The sequence below is a fragment of the Carettochelys insculpta genome, chromosome 8 (assembly GCF_033958435.1).
Source record: "Carettochelys insculpta isolate YL-2023 chromosome 8, ASM3395843v1, whole genome shotgun sequence".
Classification (NCBI taxonomy): domain Eukaryota; kingdom Metazoa; phylum Chordata; order Testudines; family Carettochelyidae; genus Carettochelys; species Carettochelys insculpta.
In genome coordinates, this window is record NC_134144.1 from 39802394 (window position 1) to 39822954 (window position 20561).

The following is a 20561-nucleotide window of genomic DNA, read 5'->3' on the forward strand; positions in this document are numbered from 1 at the left end:
TGAAGAGCAGCAGATGCTGAGCAGAAAACGGAAGTTTGGATCTGGGGCTGCCAGTGGCTACTTAGCACCCACAAATTTTTTCCTGTGGGTGCTCCAGCCCTGGAGCTCCCATAGAGTTGGTGCCTACCTTTTCAAAGTCCAGGGCCTTGAGCAGTCACTCCAATTCATCATGCTCAAGGGATGTTTCTGCACCCATCTTCTTTCCTCTCAAGCAAGTAGCAGTAGAAGAGTTTTGTTGCTCTTGTTGTTGGTTGTTTGGTGGGTTGTGGGTGGGTGTTTTTTTTGAGAGTGGAGAGTTACTTTACTGTTTTCTTTTCTCCATGTCCAGAAGTTATGCATCTGATACCTCTCCATGACCCTCCCAGTCATGGGTAAACCATGCAACTTAATTTTTTCTTGTCTTCTATAATTGGGAGTTGTCTGCTGGGTGTGTTGTAACCCACAGATCTGGAATTTGTGCTCCTGCTTTATACTTGTACTCACTTTCATTTTAGTATCTTAAAGAAATTTAAAATGGCAATGTATTAAGCAGCCTGTGAACTAAACATTGACTCCACTTGGAGATTCGTATGCTCAAATACAGACTACATAAGTGGGACAGACAGGTATAGAACCCTTATCTGACTCCTGATGTGGGGATTTTCTTTCTTTTTTCAGTCCCAGAACTTTTTTTTTCCTTTCTTTCTATCAATAAATACACAAACATTTTTGTCTCGCATAAAAGACCATAATTAAAATACTTTCTCTCTTTGTTGCTGAGCTGTTGCTTGTTATGTGGCTTTATTTGTGTGCATTGTTCTGAAATTAGGAGTTAACCAACTGTATCTCTTAGGCCAGGATAATTTCTTTCCAGATAATACATGTAAACGAATTTTAATATTGATCTAGATGTATTAAGACATCCTGTTTTTAATGCCATGTAGCCAATCAGAAATTTTAGGAACAAGGGAATGCTGTACTGCTTCAGAGGAGTACTCCATCTCCAACAGTGATCAGCACTAAATGCTTCAGAGGAAGGAGCAAGAAATCATTTTGTATGGAGGTATAGGTGAATTTAAGAACAATGTCCCAACGGAACGTTTTCTCCCAGTCTTTACTAGTTAGAGCGTATTTCTGACAGAGAATGCAGATTGCTTCAAACGTGATTTTGACTTTTTTGTCCCCTTTTCTCTTATGTTCCCAGTATTTACTACTATAATTCTGTATTTTTCTTTTATGCATCTTAATGTCTAAACCCTTTTAAGCTCTTGGACTAAATGACATCTTGTAGCAATGACTTTCACAGACTGTGCATTCCAAAAAGAGTGCTACCTTTAAATATGCCACCTTCCATTTAATTGAATGTTCCCTTAATTCTGTAATGCTGTGATAAATGAGTAATAATAATGCTTAGTAGAAATCAGACGAGCCAAAACTTGCATGCACAATTCCTATTGATTTGGGTATTACATGGTTGAATCCAAGGGGAAAAGTGGACTCTATTTCAAAGGTACTTGACGTTATTGGGGTCAGAAGTGACTTCATTTTCTAAATGGATATTCATTAAGAATTGGCTATCAGGAATTCTATTAGAGAATGCTGTATGACTTTTTCCATTTCTTTGTGCTCCCAGGCTTGGATGGAATTAGAAATTGTAAGAGAGAAAAATTAAATATGGGTAATTCACAGCTACAAAATAAGGTGTTCTTTTAAAGATCAAATTAGAGTTCATAATACATTTTATATAATGTCTAAAAGCTCTTTTAATCTTTAGATGTATTGAACAAAAATTTAAACGTTGTCCACCACTGCCTACTACAAGTATCATAATAGTTTTTCACAATGAAGCATGGTCTACTCTGCTAAGGACTGTTCACAGTGTGATGTATACTTCCCCTGCCGTACTCCTAAAAGAAGTTATTTTGGTGGATGATGCCAGTGTAGATGGTAAGAAAAAAGGTTTTGTTTATCTTACTTTTGTAATTAGTCCATGTTAAAATTACACCTGGGGTTAATCAGTCTGTGATGTCTGTTTTCCAACATTGATGGTTCTAAGTCTGAACCCCCAACACAGTTTTCATATTTATTTGCTTATTTAAAATGGTTTATTAGTGTTTAAATTATGTAACCTTGCCACTGAAATTAGTGGCCATGTGCACCAACTTACATTGTGCTTTGTACAACAAAAAGTCTTAGGTTAAAGCAACCAACTACTAACCTGTGTTTAACAGGTTTTGTGTACAATGACCTGCAAACATCCATACATGTGCCCCTTGTTAGGTCTGTAAGTGGTCTTATTCAAATGTTTGAAGATAAGAGACAATATGACAAACTTTGTTTCCCTCTAAATTAGAAAAAATGTATTAAATTATTGCACATTAAAAGAACTGCAGGTGGGAGGTCTAGCTCAATGGTTTCAACCAGTGTGCTGCAAGAACTAAGTGTACTGCTGAAGAGTGAGGGGGAATTTATAAAATTTCACAGACAGTCTTGCTGCTTGAGCCCCCAGTTGGCGTGGGGTCATCTAAGTCTGCTGAGTCCCAGTTACTGCGATGTTGGTCAGTTTCTCTTAGCAGAGGCTTTGCAAAGTGGCTGCGAGAGTGAAATGAGGACCCTGTGCTAATAGGGACTCGGACAGCCTTGCAGCTTGAGCCCGCAGCTGGCACTGGGTGGTTATTTCCCACCTCCCTGCTTTGCAAAGGGGAGTTGGGGAGAATTGCAAACCTCTAGTAAGATTATAACCATAGTAAACATGAGCCAGTGACATTTGTGAGCAATCTATTACAGCCATAAAAAGTGTGTGTGCGCCGTGGATTTGTCTCATTGAAGTGTGCCATATTAGTGGAAAGGTTGGGAACCATTGCAGTCTAGGAAACTGAATAATTATAATTGTATATATGTTGGATCATTACAAAGTCAGTTTTCAAGCTTGTCTCTCATGAAATACTGAAGAAGACACCTGAAAGAACACACATTTTTGTCTGCAAGTCCACATACTTAGAACAGATTTGCTGATACAGGGCACTGAATGGCAGAAATCCACTACTGTGTTAATACGGAAATGTGTGCAAAAAAGTTAAAGAAAAATTAAACCTGTGAGGCAAATAAATTGTCTTAAAAATCTTTATCCATCTGTATATTTAGAGCTCCTAATGCAGGTAAGCATAGCTGTTTATTCTGGCAAGATGTACACATGTACCCATATACATCTATATTTGTTTATGTAATTTGGATAGCAATGTGCACAATTATTCAGCTTGCTTGCAACTTTAGGTTTTGAGCACTGAAGTGACACAAATGCAAAATACAGGCCTACTGGAAGTGTCCCTGACACTTGTTTTTTCGGTAAAGTAAGTATCAGTAGTGACCAAGAGGAACTGTTTAACTGATCTACAGTAGAAGTCACTTCTGGCAGAGGTGAATTCAGGTTTTTTTTTTGCTTTTTTAAAGACTGCCTGCTTCCACAATGCAAAACTAGTTTAGTTTTTGTTTTTTAAAGTAAAAGGGAAAAAAAAGTACTTGCCTACCTTTTGCTTTTGGTTTTGATGCCTACTGTAGAATCTTAACATTGAATTGAGGCTATGTGGTGATTATTACTATTGTGTCTACCTGTGACAGAAATGCTAAATGTATTTGACTCATCTACATGAATTGATACTCATTGTTTTCACCTTTAAAGTTTTAAGGATTGGAATGCTTTCTCTTAACATACATATTTTATAACCTTGAAGTTCCAAAATGTTTCCTCATAGACTATTCAGCAGAATTAACTTTTTCAAAAGTTATATTTTAAGACAGTGGCATGCAAAGTTGATCATGACAGTTAAAGAAAAAAATGGAATCAGGCAGTGGGTTTTTTCTATTGAAGACTCTGAAATTAATTTCTCTTTTCAGAATACTTGCATGATAAACTAGATGAATATGTGAAACAATTTCAAATAGTTAAGGTAGTCCGACAAAAGGAAAGAAAAGGTCTAATCACTGCACGATTATTAGGAGCTTCAGTAGCAACAGGAGAGACACTCACTTTTTTGGATGCACATTGTAAGTACATCTGTGCTATTTGTGGGAAAGAAAGTAATATTAATTAAAATGCCAACTATTTAAGAAGCTACATTGTTAATTTTATAAAGCATTGTTTTCAATTTTACTTTGTTTTAATTTATTTCTCAGTACTAGAAATGTGAGCTTTACCTGCAGTGCTATATAACAGAAGTGCTCAGTTGCTCATGCCAGGGACTCAAAAGGGTTGACAAAAATTTAGACAGTTTTGTCTAGTGAAACTCGGAATCTGGCAGACGAAAAGAAGAGCAGGGTTTCTGGCGGGTTTGCATATAAACTGTAGCATTTTAGTGCCTTATACATAAGCTTCCTGTGTAGTAGTTAAGTACAGCTGTTCCTATTTTGCACATAGGGAGATGGTTGCAAGGAGAGGTAAAGTGATGAGACTAAGGCTAGATGCACAGTAGGGAAGAAGTTGATTTCTGATACGCAATTCTACCTAGGGCATTTTTGTAGCTAAAATTGGCATATCAAAATCAACTTTCTTCCCTAGTATAGTCCAGGCCTGTTTAGGTTCACATTTAATGTCCCTTACGGCACGCGATAGCGTGGAGTACAGGGGTCAATGACCAAGCCCAGAGAGGTCAGTTTTGTTGCGACTATACCAGATGTATAAAATCAAACTCTGGAAGACTGATCTTCTTGCATCTATCTTCCCTTAAGTATAGATTCAACCTAAGAGCGTGTCAGTGAGTTGGGATTGAAACCGGGGTCTGTTTCTGTCTGTCTCTTCTAGTTTATTAGAGCACTATTGAGCTAGCTCTTTAGAACCCTAGGCTACATTGGTAGCTCATCAGAGGAGGCAGCAAGGTTGTAGGCAGTTGTATGGCTGAGGAAGAGGAGGGCCTATTCTTGGGTACCATTGACTAACAGCTCAGCCTACTAGAGCTGTGAATTGATTTGGGGTCTTGATAAAACTGAGATATCAATGGCTTTGTGATTTTCATGATTTGCAAAGGCAGGTATATGGTGAGTAAATAATTTATGCATTTTAACAGTGACATACACGCACCCCAACCTTCTTCCCCCAGCCAAGATTCCCCTCTTGTATCCCAAAATCCTCATTCCTGGCCCCACCTGGAGCCTGCACCGCCAGCAACTCCCCAACTGTCAGTCCAGAGCCCCCTTCCTGAGCCCCAGGCCCCTGCTTCCCAACCTGACCTGGAGCCAGCCTCCTCCTACTGAAGTCTTCATCCCAGTGGTGTACCTAGGATGAGAAACTTGAGTGGGTGAGTAATGACAAATAGATTGGGCAGGGAGTCAAAAGGGTTGAGTCCGTCTCTCCTCAGCTCTTCCACTTGACCCTGGGGTGGCAATGAATGCTGTGGTCAGGTCCCCACTAGGTTCCCATTGGAATCTCCAAGTGGTACCCAGCTCTGGAAAGAGCAGCAATGGCTCAAATCCCACTGCTTCCACTTGTTGAGTGCATGGCTGGTACGGCAGAATGAGGCAAGCCTCTGACCCTGTTCTCCAGCGGGAACAACAGGGAGGATCAGCAGAGCAGGGCAAGTACTGGGCCCAAAGCACAGCTAGAGCTGGGGGAGGGGTGAATCTAAACACAAGTGGGTGGACCTGACCCCATAGCTACATCTCTGCCTCACCCCCTCTCCTACACCCCAACTCCATGCCTCAGAGAGGGGGGGAGTGAGCAACAGAGGGAGAGCGCTGGAGCAAGAAGGGAGGCACAGCTTTAGGAAGGGGTGGGGCAAGGGTTTTCAGTATTGTGCAGTTAGAAAGTTGGCAACTCTAGATATGCTGATCAGTTGGTTGGCTTATGTTTAAGACTCTCTTCCCACTTGAATTTTAAGCTGTTAGGAGAGTATTAACCAACACTTCCTTTTAGTCACAGAGAGTAAGCCGTGCTAGTCTATACACTATCAAAACAAAAAGCAGTCAAGTAGCACTTTAAAGACTAGCAGAATAGTTTATTATGTGAGCTTTCGTGGGACAGACCCACTTCTTCAGACCATATCCAGACCAAAACAGACTCAATATTTAAGGCACAGAGAACCAAAAACTGTAAGCAAGGAGGACAAATCAGAAAAAGATAATCAAGGTGAGCAAATCAGAGAGTGGAGGGGTGGGGGGGAAGTCAAGAATTAGATTGAGCCAAGTATGCAGACGAGCCCCTATAGTGACTCAGAAAGTTCCCATCACGATTTAAACCATGTGTTAATGTGCCAAATTTGAATATAAAAGCCTGCTCGGCTGCTTCTCTTTCCAGAACAGTGCGATGATAATTCTTCTTCAGTAACACACATACCTTTTAGGTCATTGACAGAATGCCCCATTCCATTAAAATGTTGACTAACTGGTTTGTGGATCTGGAGTGTTTTGATGTCTGTCTTGTGCCCGTTGACCCTTTGTCTAAGGGAGTTAGAAGTCTGTCCAATATACAAAGCATCTGGGCATTGTTGGCACATGATGGCCTATATGATGTTAGTGGAGGAGCATGAGAAAGTACCTGTGATTCTGAGAGTAAGCTGGTTAGGTCCAGTGATGGTATTTCCAGAGAAGATATATGGACAAAGCTGGCAGCGGGCTTTGTTGCAGGGAAAGGTTCCAGGACTGGTGTTCCTGGGGTATAGACTGTGGCTGTTAGTGAGGATCCTCATGAGGTTGGGAGGTTGTCTGTAGGAGAGAACAGGCATGTCACCCAGGGCCTCCTGGAGTGTAGCATCCTGATTAAGGATAGGTTGTAGGTCTTTAATAATTCATTGCAGTGGTCTGAGTTGGGGGCTGTAGGTGATGACCAGTGGTGTTCTGTTCTGTTGGCTTTTTTGGGCCAATCTTGGAGTAGCTGGTCTCTGGGTATTTGTCTGGCCCTGTCGATTTATTTTTTTTTTCCACTTCTCCTGGTGGGTAATTCAGGTTTATGAATATCTGTACACTAATATTGCACACAAAGATGGATTACAAGCTATCAGGAATACCATCCCTGATGCCACTACAGCCAATCTGGTGTCTGACCTCTGTTACTTTGTTCTCACACACAATCATTTCCGTTTTGGGGACAATTTATACCTCCAGATTAGTGGAACTGCTACGGGCACCCGCATGGCCCCACAACATGCTAATATATTTATGGCTGACCTGGAACAACGATTCCTCAGCTCTCTTCCCCTATTACCACTCCTCTACTTAAGATACATGGATGACATCTTTATGATTTGGACCCATGGTACAGAGGCTCTAGAAGAATTCCACAGAGACTTTAACAATCTACACCCCACCATCAACTTATGCCTCAATTACAATATGCAAGAGAGACATTTCCTGGACACTACAGTACTAATCAAGGATGGCCTGATCAGTACCACGCTGTACCGAAAACCTACTGATTGCTATACTTATCTACACCCTTCTAGTTTCCATCCTGCACACGACTAGATCCATTGTTTACAGTCAAGCTCTTAAGTACAATCACATTTGCTCTGATCTAGCTGACAGAGACCAAAAACTACAAGAACTTTACCAAATATTCATAAAGCTGAATTACCCACCAGGAGAAGAAGAAAAACAAATCGACAGGGCCAGACGAGTACCCAGAGACCAGCTACTCCAAGATTGGCCCAAAAAAGCCACGAACAGAACACCACTGGTCATCACCTACAGCCCCCAACTCAGACCACTGCAACAAATTATTAAAGACCTACAACCTATCCTTAATCAGGATGCTACACTCCAGAAGGCCCTGGGTGACATGCCTGTTCTCTTCTACAGACAACCTCCCAAACTCATGAGGATCCTCACTAACAGCCACAGTCTATACCCCAGGAATACCAGTCCTGGAACCTTTCCCTGCAACAAAGCCCGCTGCCAGCTTTGTCCATATATCTTCTCTGGAACTACCGTCACTGGACCTAACCAGCTTACTCTCAGAATCACGGGTACTTTCTCATGCTCCTCTACTAACATCATATAGGCCATCATGTGCCAACAATGCCCAGATGCTTTGTATATTGGACAGACTTCTAACTCCCTTAGACAAAGGGGTCAACGGGCACAAAACAGACATCAAAACTCTCCAGATCCACAAACCAGTTAGTCAACATTTTAATGGAATGGGGCATTCTGTCAATGACCTAAAGGTACGTGTGTTACTGAAGAAGAACTATCATTGCACTGTTCTGGAAAGAGAAGCAGCCGAGCAGGCTTTTATATTCATATTTGGCACATTAACACATGGTTTAAATTGTGATGGGAACTTTCTGAGTCACTATAGGGGCTCGTCTGCATACTTGGCTCAATCTAATTCTTGACCTCCCCCCCCCCCGCACCCCTCCACTCTCTGATTTGTTCACCTTGATTATCTTTTTCTGATTTGTCCTCCTTGCTTACAGTTTTTGGTTCTCTGTGCCTTAAATATTGAGTCTGTTTTGGTCTGGCTATGGTCTGAAAAAGTGGGTCTGTCCCACGAAAGCTCACCTAATAAACTATTTTGCTAGTCTTTAAAGTGCTACTTGACTGCTTTTTCCTTTTAGTCAGATTAATAACAGTCAGTTTGTATTAGTAAAACTTTATGCAAGCATTGGGAAATCGTTTAAAAACAGTTTTTAGCATAGTCAGGAATTATTTACCAAGTATTTTAATGTTCATGAAACATTACAAATTCTAAAATGATTCTCTCAGAAAATTGTCCCAGACTGCTTTTAACATATGTTTTCTCAACTGCTTTGAATTGAATGTTCTAAATCAGTGGTTCTTAGCCTTGGGTCTATGACCTGTGGGTGTCTGCAGTGGTATTGCAGGGTGTCCATGGAAAAAAAGATAAATGAAAATGATAGAAAGTTAGTCAATTATTAAATTAAATATCTTCCAATAATGTTGTTGTTTGCTTTACAAAAATCTATGTTGTGGTTTCCTTTTTCATTTAAAGAAATGCACGTAGCAGATATAATTGACTTTGAAGATCTGCAAATGGTTTTGCAGGGGTGGGTGTTTGGGGTCCACAAACAGTTTGGTGGGACTTGACTGGGGGTCTGCACTTGTGAAAAGGTTGGAAACCACTGCTCTAAAGAAAATATTGGATTCTATCACACTTGATGTCACGGATTCTAGGGCTGAATCTTTAATTATCTTCAGTCTTAGTACTTTGCAAATTCTTTCACTGTCTTTCTTGTTCATGAATGCTCATATCCAATCTTCAGTTCATTCTTCTTGATGCTTCCTTTTTAGTAAATTTAATTTGATATATAATTTTTAATCCCAGCACTTGCTTTTTTTCCCCAGACACATGATCACTTATGCCATAATCTAGGTCCACTGAGAGAGGTCTGCTTAGGTGCCTCCTAAGCCAGTGTTTGACCACAGTGCCCCCTCCAAACTTCTCTGCCTAGTGCCCTCTGCTCAGAGTCCCCTCCACAAAGTGGGGCCAGGAGCTGACCTTGGGGTAGGCAATGGGGACCCTTTTACTCCAGATTCTTCTGTGTGGGATTGGGGGCAGCTAAGACCCCAACACTGGACTCCATCACAGCTCTGGACTCTGTCTATTTTGTGGGATCAGGCCATAGTCAGCCCCCCGGACCGCTCATGACCAGGTCCTGCAGTTTTTAGCACACCAGCTGAGCTGGTCTACAGCTGTGTGCTAGTTGGACAGGATGCAACACATGGGTTGAGAATTGCTGACATTTAATCTTTTTAATATTATTGAATGCAGTCATTGTATAGAATACACTTCTTTAATATTCTCTTAATTATACTTTCATTGTGGAGAAAAATTACACTACTTCATTTAACTAATTCTTTTCTTCCCACCCTCACTCTGTAGGTGAATGCTTTTATGGATGGTTAGAGCCACTGTTGGCACGAATAGCTGAGAACTACACTGCTGTTGTAAGCCCTGATATTGCATCCATAGATCTTAATACTTTTGAATTCAACAAGCCTTCTCCTTATGGACATAATCATAACAGAGGAAATTTTGACTGGAGTTTATCATTTGGATGGGAATCCCTTCCTGAACATGAAAATAAAAGAAGAAAAGATGAAACCTATCCAATTAGGTAAGCATATGAGCTTGTTGAATATTTGAAATTCTTCACTTGCTAATAGTTTGCTAAAAACATGCTAACTAGTAACTTCCAAACACAGCATTTCTTTTGCCTGAGGATGGGAACAACAGAACTGGAATCAAAAGCCCAAATATCTTATGATTTGTGATCTTTCACTTACTTAAATGTTTTCTTTCATTTTTTATGTAAATCAGATTTGTACAAACAACTTCAAAATGATAAACATAAACACATTGTTCTTCTCTGTTAGATTTTGTTTGTAATTTCCCATAAGTGCTTCCAGAGCTGAAAATGATGTCAGTCCACTTTTGTCATCAAAATTTTAAATTACTACGGGCCTGTCTACGCTACCTTCGAAGGAAGGATGGTAATTAGGGTGTTAGGAGTTTGCTAATGAAGTGCTGTGCTGCACATGCAGCACTTCAGTAAGCAAATTCTCCCCCACAGCAGCTTCGAAGTTTTGAAATTTGAAGTACTAGCTTGCATCTAGCCGCGGCTCACCTGCCAGTACTTGGAAGTGCCAGGGCAACTTCGAAGGTCCTTTACTCCTTTTTGAGTTTAAAACTTCGAAGCTGCCATGGGGGCGGGGGGGGGGGGGGATTTGCTTACTGAAGTGCTGCGTATGCAGCTCAGCACTTCATTAGTAAACTCCCAACACCCTAATTACCATTCTGCCTTCGAAGGAGGGTGGTAGTGTAGACAAGCCCTACACCACCTATTTCTATTTTGAATGGCGTTCATGTGGCAGCTAGAATACCAGTATCTTGTCCACGGTAATCTCCCTGTGGTGGGTCTGCAGCTACAAGATATTTCAGAGAGAAAACTACTAATATAGACTCTCAGACTCCATAAAGCATTCTAGTTGAAACTATCTCATTGTAAGGCACTCTTTTAAACTCCTATTTGAACATAGCACTGAGTCCAGGTAACAAAAATGTAGCAGAACCATCCTGTCTTTACCAGAAAAGCTACACAAAGGAGGACGAATAGTGCACAAATGTGGGCAAAGTGAAAATAATTTTCCTGGAATGAAAATAAATCTTTCTCTCTTTCTGGTGTTTCGTTCTAAAACAAACCAATGCAATGAACTTAAGTGCCATCCATCTTGATATCTTAAGGAAGATTTGCTCTCCTGTCTGTCATAATTCACCAGTATTGGCTAGTTATTGTGTGCCTGTAGTAGTTTGTACCTTGCATCTTGGGACTGTAGAATAGATTAGAATGGTAGATGCATGGAAAAGTGGGGGGGGGGGGCAGGAGAGGACAGGGGATACATATTTTTCATTGTTTCTGCAGTTTAGGTATTCTGTTCATATTTCACACTTTGAAATGCTTCAAAAATTTCTTTTAAAATACACTGTGGTAAGTTTTAGATGATGGCAAGTTTGATTTTAAAGAAGTCTAACCTGAGAAACCAAGATTTTGTGCACTGCTTACAAAGATGGCAGATGCCCACATCCCTCAACTACTGTGTTCATAATAGGAATTTTTGTATTTAGAAAGTATTTTTGATTTTCAAAATGTTTTGTTTTTAAAAGTTTAGACACGCTACACAAACACTTGCATGTGCTTCAAAAACCTCTTAAACTGATGAAATACATGTTTAACCTCTCTAGTCTAGCACCTGACCAGTACCAAACTAGAGAATTTGCTGGACCACAGGAGGTCAATATTTGGTATCAGCATTCTAATCCTTCCACTCCTTACTGTGCTCTTAGAAGACATTTAGGAGTAAATTGGAGCTAAACAGCAGCCCAGAAGAGTGAGCGACAGGAATGGTGGCTGTAAACAACTTTATGGGACCACAGGAAACTTGGTCACACCCATAATGCATGGGCCGCTGGCTAACTAAAATCATGCCACATAACGGCTGTTGCCAGATGAGTGAGCTAGACTAGAGAGGTTCAACCTGTAGCTTAAGTTATTTATGGCTGATCCAGAAAATTCCACATCTGCATAAGACTGTTTTTCTTATATCTTCAGTGTGAATGAACTGGCATTGCACCCTTGACAATAAAGCCAGAAATAAAATATTGGGGATCACTGAGAAGATGGCAAGTGGGGAATGGGATGGTTTTAGCATATTTTTAGAATTTTTTTCTGAGCAGTCCTCCTCAGAAATAGGTCAACTGAATTTTGCTTGGTGTACACCCACAGAGAAGGGTGCATCTCCTCCAAATTCCAGAACAGCTGGGGTGCTGAGTACCATGGTAGTGAATATCTGTCTTCCTTTTGAGTACCAGTCTGGAATAACACAATAGTGATTCTCAATCTCAATACGTTGGAGAGGCCAGACATCCCTGCTGATGCTCTCTGCCCTTTCAGCAATTTTTCATCTGTTCATTGGATGAAAACGTGTAGCAAACCCAGTTACTTATAAGGGTAGAAAAATTTCTACATAGGGAAACTTATTGATATAAATATACAGCTATAGTTTGTCTACCACAGCTTCTTGCGTGAACACTTATTCTGGCATAAGTGTCTTTTTCTAATGTTAATATGTTCTGAAGTAAGTGTGTCCACACAGGGAATTAAACTAATATCATTACAGTGGTATAATTATATTGGTGAAATTCCTTAGGTAGAGAAGCCCTTCAGCCAGTTTAAACATTGCAATAGTAACTTACTCAATGGTTTCTCTTTTTACAGAACACCTACTTTTGCTGGAGGTCTTTTTTCAATATCAAAAGACTATTTTGAATATATTGGAAGCTATGATGAAGAAATGGAAATATGGGGAGGAGAAAATATAGAAATGTCTTTCAGAGTAAGTTTAGAGAAATGATCATGTGTCTGGTCTTATTTCAGTCTACTAAATATGTCCTCAAAATCAGAACTGAAACCACACTATCAGACATTTGACCTAGTTGACTGACTTACCAAAGAGGTCTAGGACTGAAAGAAAATGAAGACTGAGCTATGTCATCTTTGGGCAAAAAAAAATAGGCTTGTTCACTTGGTAATGAAGTGCATGTTTAGATTTGATATTCAAGCTTTATGCTTCCAACATTTATATGTGAATTTGAGGAGTTTTGATTTAACAAATCCCATTTTCTTATGCCATAAGAACTGGAACTCTTGAGTGCATAAGAATAAACATTAAAATTGTAAAGCATACATTGTTTTTAGCTCTTGTAAAAATTCTAACTTCAGTGGACTTATACCAAAATACTATCACCAGGTATGGCAATGTGGTGGACAATTGGAGATCCTGCCTTGCTCTGTTGTTGGCCATGTCTTTCGCAGCAAGAGCCCCCATACTTTTCCAAAAGGCACTCAAGTGATCACACGAAATCAGGTCCGCCTTGCAGAAGTCTGGATGGATGAATATAAAGAAATATTTTACCGGAGAAACGTAGAAGCAGCAAAAATTGTGAAACAAGTAGGTGGTGGTATTAGAAATCACTCTTGCTGCATTGAAAGTTTTGGTGAGCAAAAGTTATTTACTGACAAAAATATGTAAGATGTGTCTAGAAATTCTGATCAAAATAACTAGACAGGAAAATGTTTTATTTGCTTAAATACCTAGTAAATAAAGATGCTAGAACCCAATGTAACAGATGGTGTTTCACTTACTCTTGAATGCTGATAGTTTTGCTCTTTAAAGACCTATAGTTAGAGCATGTCAAGTAGAGTACTCACCATCCCTTTGTGTCAGGGCACAATGGTGCAGGGGATCCTTGTCTCCACCCTGACCTTAGACTCTTATACTCGTCACTAGGTCTTTTGTGGCTCAGTTCTCCAACCACATCCCATAAAGTAGTCAATTTCCAGGGTAATGACATTCTTGGAGCCTTTACTCCCCCTCTTGAGTTACTCTTAAACCTATCCTTTAGAATCAGTCTTCTGTCTCACTCTGGGTTTAATAGTCTTTTTGTTGTGCTTTCATGTCCATTTTTCAGGGACTAGTCAAGGAAGGCAGATCTATTCTCTGTTCTAGCTGTTGATCCGGGAACACTGGATGCTCGATAAAGTGTCTGCTCTATTTCCTATAGTTGCTGATTTTTTTTTTTTTTTTTTGTTTTTTTTTTTTTGTTTCTTAACCGTGCTTATCATGCAGAATCATTGAAATGTAGAGTTGGCAGAGATCTCAAGAAGACACCACATCCAATTCACTCTACTGATGCAGGACCACGTAAACGTAGACATTGGTACAGGTGTTTATGCAACTTGTTCTTAAAAACCTTCAATTATGGGCATTCCACAAGTTTCCTTAGAAGCCTATTCCAGAGTTTAAACTACCCTTTAACTATAAATTTCTTCTAATAGCTAATCTAACCACCCAGTGTTTGACCACCCTGACAGTTAGGAACTTTTTCCTAATGTCCAACCTAAACCTCCCTTGCTGCAGTTTAAGCCCATTGCTGCTTGCTCTATCCTCAGAGGCCAAAAAGAACAAGTTTTCTCCTTCCTCCTTATGACACCCTTTTAGATACCTGAAAACTGCTGTAATGTCCCCGCCTTCATCTTTTTTGCAAACTAAACAAGCCCAATTCTTTCAGCCTTTTGTCATAAGTCATGTTCTCTTGATCATTCTTATTGTTCTTGTCTGGACCTTTTCCAATTTCTCCATCTTTCTTGAAATGCGGTGCCCAGAGCTGTACACAATACTCAAAGTGAGGCCTAACCAGTATAAAGTAGAGTGGAAGAATGACTTCTTGTGTCTTGTTCACAACACACCTGTTAATGCATCCCAGAATCATGCTTGTTTTTTTTTTTTTTTTTTTTTTTTTTTTTTGCAACAGCATCACACTGTTGACTCATATTTAACTTGTTGTCCGCTATAACCCCTAGATCCCTTTCTGCCATACTCCTTTCTAGACAGTCGCTTCCCATTCTGTATGTGTGAAACTGATTGTTCTTTCCTAAGTGGAGCACTTTGCATGTGTCTTTATTAAAGTTCATCCTGTTTACTTCAGACTATTTCTCCAATTTGTCCAGATAATTTTGAATTTTGACCCTATCTTCCAAAGCAATTGCAACCCCTCCTAGCTTGGTAATGTTATTGAGGCCATCAGTGATCCCCATAGGCACCAGAGCTTCAGCACCCAACAGGGTAGAACATCTGGTTTTCTGTTGTCTGGTACAGCTCCTCCCTGCTCCTCAGCATTGAAGGCATCAGGGTTGGAGTCCGACTCCTATCAGTCCAGTGGGAGCAGGTGTAGGTGTGCATGCTCCTCCTCAAGAAGAAGCCACTGTTCAGCTTCCAGTCAGTGGCCAGCACATTGGCAGCCACTGCCTCAGTGGCCGTTTTGGACCCCATGGGCTTATCATACTCCTCAGTTAAAGGCTCCTTTGTTTTGTGTCAGTGTCGGGACTACCCTCAGTACTGAGGTTAACACCATCAACATACCTGGGAGCTCCCCCTGCAGAACTACTGTTGGCATCAACCCCAGTGTCTTCTGTGCATGCTCGACCACCAATTCTGACATCATTGGCATCATCTGTGCACAGCATTCCCCATCTGTCTTCTCTGTCAGATTGGCATCAACCTCTGTGGCATAGGCACTGAGTGCACATGCTGGACCAATGGCATCAATGTCAGGCCTTCATTTACAGGCCACTGGAGACCACTCAGGCATGGGGGGGCATGGATTACCCTCCTCAGGGAGGGTTGTCTTTCTTCTCATTACCAGATGAGGCTATAGCAGGAGCTTTGCTTCACTGTGTTGGAGGACAGCAGAGCCCTGCAGCATCTCCTCCGTCCAGTTATCCAAGGCCTGGGAGTTCAGGCAGAGCAGGTAGAAAAAGAGACAGACCCCATGGTGGGGCAAACAGATCTCCACAGAGAATTGCAGGTGGACTTGAATGCTGCTGTTTCAGCCACTAGAGTCATAGCCTCTGGCATTGCCATGAGGAGGGGTGCTTGGCTTCAGGCCTCTGGTCTCCCATATGAGATCCAGCAGACCATTCAAGATCTGACATTTGAGGGACTCTTAAGGACTCTAGAGTGACCTTGAGGTCGCTTGGCCACCATGCATCATCCTCCTAGCGTAGGCACTTCATTCCTTGGGCTCATGCTGCAGCTTTTCAATCAGCAGCCTAGAGAGCCGCAGGGGCAGCCCGGTTAAGGCCAGCAGAAGCTGTCCTCTGACCCTAGACAGAACTTTTCAAGGTGTGGTTGATGATGCCACACCAGTCCCTTTTCTGGATCCTTCCCACCCTCCATTTTCTTTCCACCTATCTCTTTTCTGTCCTGAGGTAATGAATAACTTTGGGTCCTATGCATAGTAAAAAGTGTATATGCTATCCAGTTCAGTTCAGATACACCTCCCAACACTTCACGGCCCTCTTGAGGGAGCCTTCTCACAAGAATCTTATGTGAAAGGTTCAATCGCTCCTATGTTTAGAGGTGATAGGGGATGTCCCTCAGGAATTCAGGGCTTGGATTCTACTCCTAATATTTCCTAATTCCAAAATCAAAAGTGGGTCTGAGGCCTATTCTGCACTGTGAGGCCTGAATAAGTTCCTAAAAAAAAGTTTCCCTAGCTCTTATTATTCCTTCCTTGGATCCAAGGGACTGGTTTGCCACCCTCAACTTATGTCCTGGAAGGGTTCCCTTCTCTCCTTCATATACAATGTCCTCTTCAAGATAAGATCGGATCAGGCCTCAGTAATTGTCATAGCTCTGGCATGGGCCAGACAGCACTGGTACACTCGCTTACTGGAGGTGTCCATGTGGAGCCTGATCATATTGCCCTAGTGCCAGGATTTACACAGGAGAACGGCTATCTGCAGCACCCTAATCTGAAGTCTCTTCACCTCACACTATGGAAACTTAGTGGCTGAATGCCATGGAGTGTTCATTTTCGGACCCAGTGAAGGAGGTTCTCATGAACAGTAGGAAGTTTTCCACTAGGACCACTTACTTGGCCAAGTGGAAACAATTCACAACTTGGGCACCCCAAGGGAGGGGTTTCTCATTTGCAGGCCATGATTCCATTAATATTAGATTATTATATGTGGCACCTTAGCCCCCTAGGATTGTCCTTAGCTTCCATAAGAGTACACTTGGCAGCTATTTCTGCCTTTCATCCTGGCCATAGGTCCTTATCAGTGTTCTCAGATGCTATGGTCAAAAGGTTCAATATGAGATTGGAAAGGATATGCCCACCAATTAGACGGTCCCAACCTATGTAGGCCTTGAGCTTTGATAAAATCAAGCTGATGGGTGCTCCTTTTGAGCCCCTTGCTTCTTGTTCCCTTCTGTATTTGTCATATAAGGTTGCCTTTTTTATTGGCCATCACATCCCCTCGGAGGGTGTTTGAGCTGAGGGCTCTCACAGTGGACCCACCCTACACAGTTTTCCACAAAGACAAGTTTAGACTGAGTCCCCATCCAACGTTCTTACTGATGGTGGTCTCTTTCCACATGAACCAAGACATTTTGCTGCCAGTCTTCTACCCAAAGCCACATGCCTATTCCAGGGAACAGAGATTACATACCTTAGACATTGGAATGGCATTAGTCTTCTATCTGGACAGTACCAGATGCTTTCGGAAGTCACAACAGCTGTTTGTAGCTGTTGCAGACAGGATGAAGGGTTGCCTGATGTCTTGCCAAAGGATTTCATCCTAGGTGGTAGCATATATTATGGAGTACTACAAGCGAGAAAGGGTTTTCCCTTCTCCCATTAGGGCTCAACGACCTTTATGGACCATTTTCCTATTCATTGTTAGCTTGGCATCACTTATATTGTAATGCACATGAACAATCACTTGAAGAAGGAGAAAATGGTTACTTACCTCTGTAACTATTTTTTGAGATGGATATTGGAATGGATGTGAACAGATCCTCTCGAACAGCTATAGAGGTGGAGTAACAGATATTTAGGTTTTGTTCTCTGGACTTTCTTCAGGATTGGACACAGTGCTCCAATTAAAGCTTCAACTGTGCCAAGTAGAGCAGGACAGTTACATTCCTTGCCTTATATAAGACAGTCTAAGACACTCTTGCTGATGCAGGTCAGAATATTGGCAACTGTATCACTTTGTTTATTCATATTTAGTTTGCAATCCACTAATCCTCAGATCATTTTTAAGGAGTATTACCACCTAGACAGTTATTCCCCGTTTTATAGTTCTGCTCGATTTTATTTGGCTAATTGAAATACTTTGTACTTGGTTGAATTTCAATTTTGTTTACTTCAGACCAATTCTTCAAATTTCAGATTTTAAATTTTAATGCTGTTCCACAACGTGCTTGCAACTCTTCAGATTTTATATGCACAGCACTTAATTCAAGGTTAACCTCATGTAGGCTGCAGTAGGTATGCCTTCACAGTTTGAGAGCAGCATTTCCTGCTTAGTAATGAACAGAATGTATTCTTTCATTAGTTTTATATTTCAGATTCAAACAGGAGCAATGTAATGCTGTGTTTTCTTTCCTGGACTATGCAAGGACAGTATTTACACACCACATTAAACTGTACTGCATATGTGTATATGTTTTCCATTACATTGCCTTAGTTTAACAGCTTCACATTTATAAATAGACTAATTTATTGTTAACCTAATGTAGTGTGTTGGGTTTTGTTAACATAAGCATTTTCTAATTTTGTGGTCTAAATTTTAGGTGAATGTTTATAAAATCAACTAGCTTTTGTAAAATTCAGGAAAATTTCAGTAAAGATTAGTAAATACTGAAAACAGAGCCATATATATTGCATAAATAGCAACTTGTCTGCCTTTAGCCCTGTTTTCCCTTTTGCTATTGATGACCCTTACAGCAGTACTTACGAGGAAGCATAGTTTTGCTCAGCCTGTAGTAGTTGGAGGTAAATGGTGGTTTGGCTCTACAAGACAAATAGATGCAATTTTTTTGTTTTAAATTATTAAATGTATTGCTGTACTCTGTTTTTAAAACAATATTTTAGATAGATATGGTTTAGATTTTAAATATTAAACCCAATCATATGCTTGTTTAGTTCTACTCCCCAGTTTCTAATTGTACAAATCTAATTTATTATTGTTTTGTGTTTTCCCCCAAACAGAGAACTTTTGGAGACATCTCAAAAAGACTTGATTTAAGGCAGCGGTTGCAGTGTAAAAATTTTACTTGGTATCTAAATAATGTTTATCCTGAGGCATATGTACCAGACCTGAATCCTCCATTATCTGGATTTGTGAGTTTTTATTTCCAATTTTGGTTAATATCTGTTTCGCTATACAGTCCTACTACTACAGTTTGCCTTATTTCAACCCTAAAAAAGTGGTATAAAAACCAATAGAAGCCAGTTTAATTCAGTATTGTTACTCCAGTGGTTCCAGAAATTCTCTGACTAGTACATGAACTCTGTTCTCCAGATATTGCTAGAACAACATTCTTTAGACTCATTCATTAACCTTGTGTACACTTGTATTTTTTTTTAGGGAAATTTCCCTCATTACTAGTATTGGTACTAGTTCACAGGTTCCCTTCTTGACTGGTGTCTTATAACCCTGTTCATCTGGTAATAACACTAGTATTCCTGCAGTTTCTAGCACAGAGGTTGCTGCAGCTTGTTAGTTAAATGTTGATTGATTTTTCTGGAAAGTGTCAGTGTAAATGCAGCTTTAGATGTTCTGTGAAGTGATTTATAGAGAGAGAGATTCCTGCTCAAACTGATGAGGGAAACTGTTTTAGCTTTTCCCACAACTTTCTCTTGTTCTTCCCACACTCTTTTCCAGGTGGATTCCTTCTCAGCACTTATCTGTAAGGCTACTATTTTCCTCCACCATATTATTTCTTGGCTATGTCTGCACTAGCCAAAAACTTCGAAATGGCCATGCAAATAGCCATTTCGACGTTTACTAATGAAGTGCTGAAATACGTATTCAGCGCCTCATTAGCATGCGGGCGGCCGCAGCACTTCGAAATTGACGCGGCTTGTCCAGACGGGGCCCCTTTTCGAAAGGACCCCGGATACTTCGAAGTCCGCTTATTCCTATGAGCAGATGGGAATAAGGGGACTTCGAAGTAGGCGGGGTCCTTTCGAAAAGCAGCCCCCTCTGGACGAGCTGCACGATGGCGAGCCGCGTCAATTTTGAAGTGCCGCGGCCGCCCACATGCTAATGAGGTGCTGAATATGTATTTCAGCGCTTCATTAGTAAACTTCGAAATGGCCATTTGCGTGGCCATTTCAAAGTTTTTGGCTAGTGTAGATACGGCCCTGATGTGTTATAGTGCCTATAAGATATTAGTCATCTAATACTGGCTAAGTTCAGGTGTATTTTGAGAGAAGTTAATGTTTATTGTAAATCTTGTTCTTTTTTTAGCTATCTTCTACAACCTTTATAGGATGCTTGACGACTTAGTTTGCCAGCTGTTCAGAAAAGGGAATGGCTTCCTGAATGCATGAACAATGTCTTACCAATTATGGGTGCTATCAGAATACAGTCAGAAGGTTTTGTCTAGCAAAAATTAACTGCCTGTCTTAACTAGTGTGGACAGACTTGTACATTTAAAGGTAGAACTTTAAGTAAAACAGTTGTTTACTCTTTAACTGTTAAGTTTTAAATAACTTG

At 40.7% G+C, this 20561-nt stretch overlaps 1 protein-coding gene across 1 annotated transcript in view; it reads left to right on the plus strand.

Annotated features, from left to right (window-relative positions):
- GALNT3 (polypeptide N-acetylgalactosaminyltransferase 3) overlaps positions 1-20561 on the plus strand; it is a 44021-nt gene that overhangs the window by 16456 nt on the left and 7004 nt on the right. The window contains exons 4-9 of the mRNA XM_075000910.1: positions 1754-1926; positions 3874-4023; positions 9812-10046; positions 12705-12822; positions 13237-13437; positions 19049-19180. Of these exons, the coding sequence (XP_074857011.1) occupies positions 1754-1926; positions 3874-4023; positions 9812-10046; positions 12705-12822; positions 13237-13437; positions 19049-19180 (1009 nt within the window). The remainder of the gene's footprint in view (positions 1-1753; positions 1927-3873; positions 4024-9811; positions 10047-12704; positions 12823-13236; positions 13438-19048; positions 19181-20561) is intronic.